Raw genomic sequence first — 11,471 nt, forward strand, 5'->3', positions numbered from 1 at the left:
CTCAATTTCTGCTCCATGGCGTCTTCTAAAGTTCGCAATGCCCTCTTAGCGGCAGTGTTTCTAGCAGGACAAGGAGTACTCTCTTCTCATCAGTTTCACGGACGGCCCGTCGTCCCTACCATTGAAGGCCCAATCACTGGTGGTACACGCGGCCATCCTTTTGGGTCCTGGCTTGGGGACATCTCAGACATCGGCTACGTGGAAGAGGAATACTTCATCTCCGGTAACGCCCAGCGATATGCAGTTGTTGGAGAACTTACCCCTGACGGCTTCTGGACCATCCAACCAAACGGCACATCACCATACAAGACTCGGATTCTAGTTCGTCGGCCAGCCAACAGAAAAGATTTCAACGGAGATGTTATTCTTGAATGGATCAATGTGTCTTCTGGATATGATCTCATGATATCTGACTCCAACGGTGTTTATGAGGCTGGCTACGCTTTTGTTGGTGTCTCCGCTCAGCTTGTCGGTCTTGACGGCTTCCAGGAAGCTGGCGTTGTCAAGCAGGGTCTTACGCAGTGGGACCCCGAGCGATACGGCTCACTCCATATTGAAGATGAGAATGTGTCTTATGACATCTTCACGCAAGCTGTCAACGTTCTCAAATCTGGCAAAGTTCCCGGTCTCCAACCGAAGCATGTTCTCGCAGTCGGCGAGTCACAGTCCGGGATCCGCTTGGCTGCGTATGCCAACGGTGTTCAGCCCCTCGCCAATTCCGTCGACATGATCTTCTCACTTATTAACGGGGGCATGGCATCGGACTTCAATCCCGACGTGGCGAGACCCGGAGCATCAGCACCATCTCGCGCAATACCAACAAAGATTCGCACTGATCTTGACATTCCCGTTCACCAGATCTGCACTGAGACGGAGGCGCTCAACAACTATCTGGATGGGACACGACAGGACGATACTGACAAGTACCGCTACTGGGAGGTTGCCGGTGGCTCACACGCGAACAAGTTGGTGCTGGATAAGATTATCGCCTACGCTACAAGAGACAGCGTCACTGCAGCCACGGCGCCGGCAAACCTTGATATCGTCAGCTGGTTGCCTCCAGTGGATGCCGCATATCAACACGGTTCCGCATGGGTAAGAGGGATGGGTCAGCCTGGCAGGTTTCCACGGTTTGAGATTGCACCTCCATCAGGGAATAGTAATACATCATCTCTCGCCCGCGATCAGTACGGTAATGTGATTGGCGGTGCACGGCAGCCAGAGGTATTGGTTCCAATTACCACAAACAACGGTGAAGCCAACAGCCTTCTAGGCACTTCTGTGCCGTTCAATGCCACGACCCTTCATGAGCTATATGGAAACAGCCGAAACTACGTGGCAAAAGTCAGAGCTGCATGCCACAAGGCTGTATCAGAGGGACTAATTTTGTCAGTTCGCGCGCAACAGCTCATCAAGATGGCGAAGGAGGTCAGAATCCCATCCTCAAAAATGTAATGGGGTTGTGTCGCAATAATACTTCGAATGTTATTGAGCCATGGGGTGCAAAACATAGGCAGGTCATTTTCAAGTCTGGTGGATACTTGTATAGAAACAATTTGAATACCTATCTTTTCAAAAGTGTCCTTTTTCGTGTAAGCGCAGTTGTCAAAGCAAAAGTATAACTTAATTTATCCTCGTTCCTCGAGCCCATCTTCTTCAGGGAAATGGGAAGCGCTATTGTCGCCCCAGATGCTTCACTTGTTGTGTGCTGTCCAGCTCATGGGTTCTCCTCCTACGCAAGCTGTGCTGTGGAACGTCAGATCCTTCATTGCATTGGCTGCTGCTAGTATTCAATAGGCGAGAAATTTTGTTGTCCTGGAAGTAGATAGACTTTGGCTCCGTATATGCCATAAGCACAGGTAAGATCTCTTCTTAGGTTCTCTGGCACATTGTGCTTCTCCCAAAGATACGTCGTAATGCAGGAGTTGCAAACAAATAAAGCATAGCCGCAGCTTTTCTAAAAACATATCAACGCATACGTATCATGGTTGATAAAAAGACCAAGGTTAGTTAAGGAGTCTGGGTTTAATACAAACATAATAATTAAGGTAGCAGTAATAGTATTAATTCACATTATAATAGCTTGAATTAGAGATACCTAACTATTCATATTAAAATAAATAAGAATAGATAACGTTTCTATGTAAATGCATATGTTATTATTCCAACGACCAGTGCAACAAGCTAAGCTGATCTCCTAGGTAATCCAAACATCTGGCGTTACAATATCTTTTTGGGGGGGCTGCGCCAATACTAATGTACTAGACATATAGAGAAAAAAAAAATACAAAGGAAATACAATTGACAAGCCATCTTGGATAATGATGTAAGATTAGGGTAGGCAATGTAGTAGACCTCACGGCGTGCACGAACCAGTTTCTGTGTATTTCAATGCATTACAGGCAATCCTTGGTGCAGTAGGTTATGACATATAGTCAGTGCAACCTAGCAATTTGATTGAACCGTAACAGTTAGGCCATAACCACAGGATATCTCACGGTTAGGTTTAGCGATAGTTTGGAGGAACATTCGCTGATTTAGCGGCTTCAATGTACTGATCCACACGGTACTGTAAAATAACACCCTGCTGTAGAGACGTCTGAGCTGCGGATGTGACATTATCCACATAGTCCTTCTGGGTTGGGTATAACGAATCCAGCTTTGCGGCTGTGAAATTGGTCGTGGTGCCAAAGAGAAAAGGTGTTAGGCCAGTGTAGCTTGCAATGGGGACTACTAGCTCAGGCAAACGAATGCCACCCTCAGCATTTCCATTAGAGTCACGAATATAATCAGAGGATCCATTCGCAAAGACCTCAATAGCCATCTTCGGAAAGGTTGGCGGCTCATAGTTAGGATCACGGATCCACTTTGAGACATGACGGTAAGCGGCATCAGCTGTTGGCATATAATCAACATAGCTATTGTTGAAGTTGATGGTAGTGTTTAAGCCATCAAGAAGCTGCTGAGGTAATAGCCACTCTAAGTTGAGGACGTTGGCATGAGAGGAACCGGCAACCTCCCATTCACGGAATTTGTTTGTATCAGGCTGTCTGGTTCCCTGCTGGAAGTAGGTCAAAGACTCAGTTTCGCCGTTAATCGCAAAAACAGGTACTTTAAGGTCCGTGCGAATCTTGGCGGGAAATGATCGACTCAGCTGCCCAGCACTGGTCTGGTCAGGCACTGAAGTGAAATCGCCAGTATTGCCAGCAGCAACGATTGGGACAATAGCGTCGAAGATGTTTGTCTGTGGTTGTACCCCGTTTGCGTAGGCGATAAGTCGAGTCCCAGACTGAGACGCACCTACAGCAATGACTTTCTCAACCTTTAGGCCATCTAGCGGCTTACCGCTCTTAACCAGTTTGGCCGCTTGAGTGTAAATATCGTATGACAGGCCATCATCCAAAATATTCAAAGAGCCATATCGCTTAGGATCCCACTGCTTAAGCCCCATAGGCTTAGGAGCTTCACCAGAAATACCCACGGCCTGGGCGGATATAGCAACAAAGGCATATCCAGCTTCGTAGACGCCTGGGTGATCAGCAGCAATAAGGTCAGAGCCTCCTGATACATTGATCCACTCAAGTAGCACATCTCCATTGAAATTCGTCTGATTGAGTGGTAATCGAACTAGCATGCGCGTCTTGTACGTGCTGCTGTTTGTCGCCTCTAACGTCCAGAAGCCGTCGATAGTTAGATTTCCAACGACCTCAAAACGCTGGGCAGTACCGTTATAGAAAAACTCTTTTTCTTCATAGCCGACAGTCTGAATATCTGGCTTGGCCCCATCTGGACGGCCCATAACCCCCCCCGGTAATGGGACCTTCAAGCGTTGGGAGGTAATGCTGTGGTATTGCCGTGGCAATAACGGTGCTTACGCTACCGAGGAGCGCGAGAGTAAAGCAGGCAATCATTTGTTCAAACTTCTGATAGCAAGAAGATAACGTTTAACGAGGATGTGTATAGTAATTGTTATGGCTTAAGTCTAGGGCGGACTGGATGCTTTATATAAACCAAAAAGCTGGCTAAACTTCCTTAAAAATTAATGTTATACTCTCTACTACTATTTCCGTTTCAATTACTAGTTCTTACCATACGCTACATAAGGAAGAAATAGGGGAATAGCAAAAAATAGTCAATTTCTTGTGCTCTAGAGACCTTCGGAGCCGAATCGGCAGAATAAGAATTAACAACTACCCGGCGGGCTGACGATTCTGCCGATCAGTAAGGGGTTAGTCTGACTGAAATAATATATTGTATTGTATATATTATACGAAAGTAAATATGTCATGAGCGTCGGGCACTATAACCTCCGTTTTCCATCTCGGATTCGTCATTCATCGGCTATAGTAACGTAAACAGGTAGATACTACTATAGCAATCAGTACAGCCTAGAAACATAATAAAAACCCCCAATTCCCTCTACAAGTTAAAATGTACGCTAGAAAATTCTATAGACTTCAGCAGCATTCCACTTTAAAACAGCTCTATAAGAGAGTATGCTCTCGTTTCTTGTTTCTTTTGCCATCTTAGGCGGCGTCGGCGCAACCGCCGTAGCTACTCATAAGCATCATCCTACCAATATCCTCCCTCTTCCCACTGTCGATGACCCTATCGTTGGTGGGACAAAGGGCCATCCGTTTAGCGCTTTTGCTGGCAATATTACCTCTCTTGGATACGTCGAGGAGGAGTACTTCCTCACCGGCTATGGAAACCGTTATAACGTTATTGGCAACCTGACACAAGATGGCTTATGGAAGCTATCGTACAATAGCACCGCTCCTTATAAGACCCGTGTCTTAGTTCGTCGTCCTATTGATAGGAAGAACTTTAACGGAGATGTCGTTATTGAGTGGATAAATGTCTCCGCTGGTTTTGATATAACTTCGGCTGATACTCCTGGAATCTATAAGAATGGATACATTTGGGCCGGTATCTCTGCGCAGACAGTTGGCGTTAATGGCCAGTCTCCTAACCCTCAGGGTCTTGTTCAGTGGGATCCTGCTCGATATGGCACTTTAAATATCCCCGATGATGCTATTTCCTACGGCATCGCTACTGCTGCTGGCCGAATCTTTCGCACTGGCAAGATTTCTAGTGGTTGGATCCCTGAGAAGGTAATCCTTACTGGAGGTTCGCAGTCCGGGACACGAGTGCTAGGTTACGTCAACGGCGTGCAGAATCTTAATGCCACCTTTGACTCAGTTATTCCAGTTATCTGTGCTGGTTTCGCAGCGGACTACAGTTTTATCCCTGCTCACCCTAATGTCACGAACATTAATGCTCACTCTCGTGCTATCCCAACGATAGTACGCAAGGACATCAACGCACCCATATTTATGTTGAACTCAGAGACCGAGGCTCTTGCCTATGCTGAAGCGGGTAATAGGCAAGACCCTAGTAGCACCTTCCGTGAATGGGAAATCACTGGTGGCTCACATGCGAACCTTGGCGCTGAGATTTTCCTAGAAGGGCAGCGAAAACTTGATTGATTTCCAGTTGCTCTCCCTAACAACACAAATATAAGTGCTGTAAACTGGCAGCCTAGCCTGGATGCAATTTATCGCCAAGTTACACTGTGGGTGCGAGATAAGCATTACTCACCTCCTGTCTTCCCCCATATGGAGGTCAAGTTAAATGGCACTGCAAGTGATTATGTTCGCGATGCCAACGGCAACGTTAAGGGCGACATCCGTTTGCCTGAGATTACTGTTCCTATTGCCGCCTATAGTGGAAACAATAACGGTCTCAGTGGGAACACTTACCCTTTCTCTTCTGCTAAGCTCTATGCTCTTTACCCTACTCATAAGGATTACGTTAGTAAGGTTACAGCTGCGGCTAAGCTCGCTTTTGACCGGAAGGTTATCTTAGACTACCAGGTTACTAACTATATTAATGCCGCTAAGAATGCTAACATCCCTCCTATGGCAGCATTTCTGTGACGTAGGTAGGTAGGTAGCTGGGTACTTATATTAATGTAGTATAGTGGTATGGCTGTCAATCTCATTGAGGGCAAAACTACGCTTTAAGCTTGCAATATATGTAAATAGATAACTATATAGAGGTTTACCGCTGTAATTGGCTCCCTTAATTCTTAATTGCTTCGTCCGTCAGCGTTTCCACAGCGTTAAATAAATTCCTTTAAGTTAACCTCGGATTCCAGTTAAAATTCTCTCCTTAAACCGTCTTAGTGTGCTAGCTTTATGCAACGGCAGAGGGCGTTGGGAAAACCTACTCATGCATCCTGAAGGAATCAAAGACCTCTTAAGCAAGGCTTACCTTCGATAGGGAAAAACCTTTACAACTGGTGCCGTTTTTCTTAGTGAAGTTTGTCAACAAGCTTCCAAGTGCTTTTACTATAATAGATATACCGAAACCAATGTAGTGTAATCGTAAAAACTCGGTAATGTTTTCAAGAATGTGTAAAAGTATGTAGATATTCAACGTAGAGTATTAAATAAAAGAAATACCCGAATACCAAGCGCACCAAAGATCAAAGGTCAATATCCTCAACCTTGCGCAAGGGATTAGCAACAATTGCACTGATCGCCTTTCCAAACACACGAGCCATCTCGCGCTTCTCCTCGGGACTGAGGAAAGTTGGCAGGAAAGTCAACTTCACCACAGTCCCAGCAAATCCATCACTTACGCGCACGGTAACGTCATACTGAAGCATCATTATTAGTCGTATGTACTTGAGCAGTCAAATTGGGTGTCATACCTCGTTTGGACCAAAGGCATCGAGATGATGCACTGACAGACCGTTCTGATCTTCTACGCTCCATGATCTCTGAAAGCTGATGATACTGTTAAAAAGCGCCTTCTTTTTTAGACCCAGCATATGGTGAATCTCCCTCAGAGGAACATGTTGGTGAGGCAGGCTGTCAAGGTAATCTTGTTGAGCGGCCTTCAAGACCTCAAGCACCGCTGTTGAGTTTTCAAAAGAAACCAGACATGGCGCCATACCAACAAGAGGGCCAAAGATCTAGTCGACACGAGGGATAGGAACGTCTCTTCCAGAATTAACATTGCCAAAGCAGGGCGATATACTGCCAGTATACAGCCTCAGAACCATGGCCCACGCAACCTGGATCAATGTTGCGGTTGTAATCTCCGAGGTGCTACAAAATTCTTTTATTAGATCATTCGATTCAATGGGAACCGGAATATTTTCAAAAACAGTTGAGTCTCGGCCACCTTCTGAAGCTGGTAAGATACAGGGTGTAGCATTTTGGAGATGTTTAGACCAGAAGTCAGCAGCCGCATCTTTGGGTTGCGATCCCAGATACTCAGCAAAGTCTCTATAAGATCCCGTAGGGCTCTGAGAGACATTGTAGGCTTCCTGAAGATTTTTCCAGAGATTTTGCAGCGAGAAACCATCTATGATAGCGTGGCTAATGTGCAGCTCTATATGGGCTGTCGTTGCATCGATCTCGTGTATGACAAGATGGTGTTGCAATTCTTCGTGCCCGTAAGTCTCACTTGTCTCATGCTGAAGTGTCCACTGGGAATTTGGATCTTGTCTCGGTATGCGATAGATGGAAGGCACTGGATCCTTGAGAACAACGTGAAGTGTGTGTCTCGGTTTGCCAGTTTTGTTGATCAGAAGAGATCGCAATAGTGCATGTTTACGGACCACTTCTTTCCATGCCATCTCAAGTTTGGAAATGTCTAGCGTTCCTGATCCGGACCCTATTTTCACTTCGACGGTAAACTTAGCCTTGTAGTCTCGTGGATATCGGGCGCTGGCAGCTAACACACCCTGCTGAAGGGGGAACAAGGAAAGATATCCTCAACATCGCCGTGTTTGATACCAAGTCGGTTCAGATGATACTGGGAGAATTCTTGAATCTCGTCGTATGTCTGGAACGCGAGTGGGAAATCTGAAAGGGTCCAGTGAGGGATGCTCGTAGGCAGCTCACTCGACATATTTGTCAGCGTGCCCTGTAAATTGTCGACCCAGTTACAAATTTCGCCTTGACGGCTCATGTATTTATTGTAAGCAACCGATACAATGAGGGCGCACTTCTCTACCCGTACCCCAATATCGAACAAGGCAAATCTTTGAACCTCCAGACGGGTAAGAGGATCACAACCATGGGGCAATTCAAGCCTTTCAAAGAATGCGTCGTCATGCTCGGGTTGCTGATAGATTCCAGCGTAGTTGAATAAAATCTCCACTGGAAACCGCTTGGCAAGCTCCTTGGCTCCAGAAGCGTCTTTGCAGAGAGATGTGAAATTTGTCCATCCGTTCTGTGGTTGGTTGCGCATCAGATCTTTTGTTAATCGTATTACATCTTCCAGGCTGGAATTTACGTCGCAAGCCACCTGCACTGGAGACATGGTTGTAAACCAGCCAACACTGTCAGAAACATCCATGGAATTGTCCCATGGCTCACGACCATGGCTCTCATTTATGACTGTGGGACTTTGACAAACTGGAAATCTTGACCTGAACGAGTGAATGATCGCCGCTATCATGAGCTCTACTGGTCGTGTTCCGAATGCATCATTACAGTGTCCCAAAATGGATGAGGTTTCCTGGATACTGAGTGCAAAAGTCCTGGTGAGAATACTATCAGACTTATTTAAAAGAGACTCTACTCCCCAGTATTCGAGATGGTCTGCTTTTGGTTTGCCTGGACTGATTGGTTGCGTTTCCAAGCAGACCGCAGCATACTGTTCTTGCAGTGATGCCCATGTCTGAAAATTCAGCGACGCAGAGGCTACATTGTCCTTGGAGGTCAAAATAGACTCCAGATCGCGCAACAGCACTCTCCAAGACACCAAGTCAATCACAAGATGATGGATCGAGAGAAACAAAGCCTGATCATCACCCTCGTCGATAATACAAACTCCAACCAACGGCCCTTTCATAATGTCAAGGCGGTCGCGACATTGTGCGATAGCATCAGCGATATTGTCATGGTTTGCTTCTTTGGTGCATATGTAAATTGACCTAGAGATATCTTGGCTAATTTTCTGTTGCCATGTTCCCTCATTGTCTTGAAAGAACCGCGCGCGCAGTATGCTATGTCGCTCAACCAAAACTTCAATTGCTGCCTCAATAACAACTGGAGACCTTTTTGTCTTCAAACGAAGGAAGAAGTTTTGATCATGAGGCAGGTTCGGAGACGGTTGGAGATGCATATAGAGGTTCTGCATGGGACTTAACGGGAAAGTCTTGTCTACATCATTAAATGGCTGGACAGAATAGCTTGCAAGAGGACAGGCGACAGCTGAATCTGCCGCCAGCTTCGATATGGTCTTGACACGCAGGACATCTGCGCTACTGATGTTGATGAAACTAACTCGAGCTAGTGAGGAGACTCGCATCGCAGTGATAGAATCACCGCCAAGTTGTAAAAAGCTACTATCGACGCCAATATCTGATTCATCGACATTGAGAACTTGTGCCCATATACTTCGTAGCTGGACTTCTATTGGAGACGATGGCTGCTGTTTGAGTTTCGGTGAGCTTGTCCGTCGTTCTGCGAGCTGCTTTGCCAAAAGCTCCGATCCGATAATGCGGAGCTTCTTGCGATCGGTCTTTTGAGTGGCTGTCATGGGCATTTCCTCCAAATGAAAAATTGCCACTAGGATCATGTATGAGGGTAGGTGTTCTGTGAGAGCTCTCTCGACGTCGGGCTCGAGACTATGTGTTGTCTCCACCGTCGAAGGGGCGGCCTCTACATCTGTACCGGTTTTTGTAACAAAAGCGACCAGTATAGGTATTGCTGTCTCCGTTCAACACAACCTCCGCTACAACCTGGGCAGCATCAGCTACGCATTGTTTGACATGATGCTCAACTTCTCCAAGCTCGACTCGTTGGCCGCGGATTTTGACTTGGTTGTCCTTTCGGCCGATGTAGTTCAGGGTGCCATCGTCATTATAGCTGACAAGATCTCCCGTTTTGTACAAATGACCGTGCCTTCCGGCGTGTTCTGTGGTTCCCACTAGTAGCCAGGATGGGTCTTCGATGAAAACAGCCTGTGTCTTCTCCAGGTTTCCTACATACCCACGGCCAACAAGTGGTCCTTCAAGCAACAGCTCACCAACTTTGCCAATTGGAACCAAGCAATTATGATCCTCGGCATCTGCAACCCAAGTGATATGCCCCAAACCGCGGCCAATATGTGGATTTCCTTCGCCCTCGCCTACATTGCTGTTGATGGTACTGACTGGGGTACATTCTGCTGGGCCATACGCATTGACAAGCTGCACCCTGGCGTCTACCCATGGAATCACATCATCTCTACACAAGGGCTCACCAATGGACATGATTAACTTGAGGCAAGATACCTCTTTTGGGTCTAAAGTCCTCAGCACAGAGGGAGTAAGAATGACGGAATCTGCCTGCATGTCGCTGATGGACTTTGGTAATTCACTCTTCCGATCTTCGTCATTGGGGATGCAAAGGCAAGCGCCCGCAGCGAGTGTGTAGAGAATTCCAAAAATAGACATGTCGAAGCTATACGAAGCAAAGTCGAAAACCCGCCAACTTTTCTTGTAGGCAAACTGTTTCGTCTGATGATGCATGGCAGAGGCAAAATTTCTATGGCTGACTTGTGCTCCCTTGGGTACTCTAGTGCTGCTAGACGTAAATGCGACATACAAAATTGAGTCTGGTGTTGGGCTATTCAACTGTCGTTCTGCTTGATCTTCCAGGTCGGAGGCTAGACTTGCTGAGACAGGGATGACTGTGTCAGCGAGGCGTAAGCTCATGCTATGACAATCTTTAGATGAGAGTATAATACGAGCATTCACTTGCTACACGATGACCTGGAGTCGCTGCTCAGGAAGTGCGTTGTCGAGCAGCACAAATGTACCTCCTCCCTTAACCACGGCTAGGATTGATACAATAATCCATGCCGACTTCTCAAAAGAGAGCGGAACGATCTCGCCTGGTGACAAGCCCAGATCGTGCAGCCGCCATGCCAACTTAGAGGAGAGGCGATCCAGCTGCTCATATGACAATGTGGCGTCCCAAGCATGGACAGCAGGCGAAGTCGGAGCAGCGCGGATTTGATCTCCAATTAAGGTGTGAAGGCAGCAGTCCATCGCCTTCGGCAGATCATTGTTCCAATTCCATGTCCTCTCCATATTTTGAGCTGTCATGATATCAATGCTCGATATCTCCTCAGCCGGACTCGCCTTGCTTAGCTGTTGTAGAACAGGCTCAAATGATTGAACAAGGCTTTGGACCATCTGAGCTTTCAGTATCCTGGAATCGAAGCCCGCGTACACTGGACACAGTCACGCAAAGGGCTCCCGTCGTCTCAGCGAGAGGATATGGCTCATGTCGTGGTGCCATATTAGCCACTTTAGGTGCTATCAAGCACACAACATACCGGACTTTCTCAAAGGCCTCGGGGTAACGTACTGGGCATGTACCAAACCAACCAAACCGAACAAACAGACGGACAACTTACATGAAACTCGAGACGGGATGCCATATTCAGTCAACAGGCGA

At 46.8% G+C, this 11,471-nt stretch overlaps 2 protein-coding genes across 2 annotated transcripts; one reads left to right on the forward strand and one right to left on the reverse strand.

The window, feature by feature from the left end:
- Positions 1-114: 114 nt before the first annotated feature.
- Positions 115-5,918, forward strand: TRIVIDRAFT_23442 (uncharacterized protein; the record flags this gene model as incomplete). Its single annotated transcript, XM_014099812.1, has 2 exons — positions 115-1,084; positions 5,497-5,918. Coding segments are annotated over 2 exons (1,392 nt in total), but the record flags the coding sequence as incomplete, so codon positions are not given.
- A 572-nt stretch (positions 5,919-6,490) lies between these two features.
- On the reverse strand, positions 6,491-11,454 carry TRIVIDRAFT_202307 (uncharacterized protein; the record flags this gene model as incomplete). Its single annotated transcript, XM_014099813.1, has 8 exons — positions 6,491-6,664; positions 6,719-6,982; positions 7,025-7,717; positions 7,759-9,652; positions 9,699-10,734; positions 10,828-11,244; positions 11,350-11,380; positions 11,431-11,454. The coding sequence occupies 8 exons, from the start codon at positions 11,452-11,454 to the stop codon at positions 6,491-6,493; spliced, it is 4,533 nt and encodes a 1,510-aa protein (XP_013955288.1).
- Positions 11,455-11,471: the final 17 nt, after the last annotated feature.

Source organism: Trichoderma virens (genome assembly GCF_000170995.1).
Source record: "Trichoderma virens Gv29-8 chromosome Unknown TRIVIscaffold_75, whole genome shotgun sequence".
In the NCBI taxonomy this organism is placed as follows: Eukaryota; Fungi; Ascomycota; class Sordariomycetes; order Hypocreales; family Hypocreaceae; genus Trichoderma; species Trichoderma virens.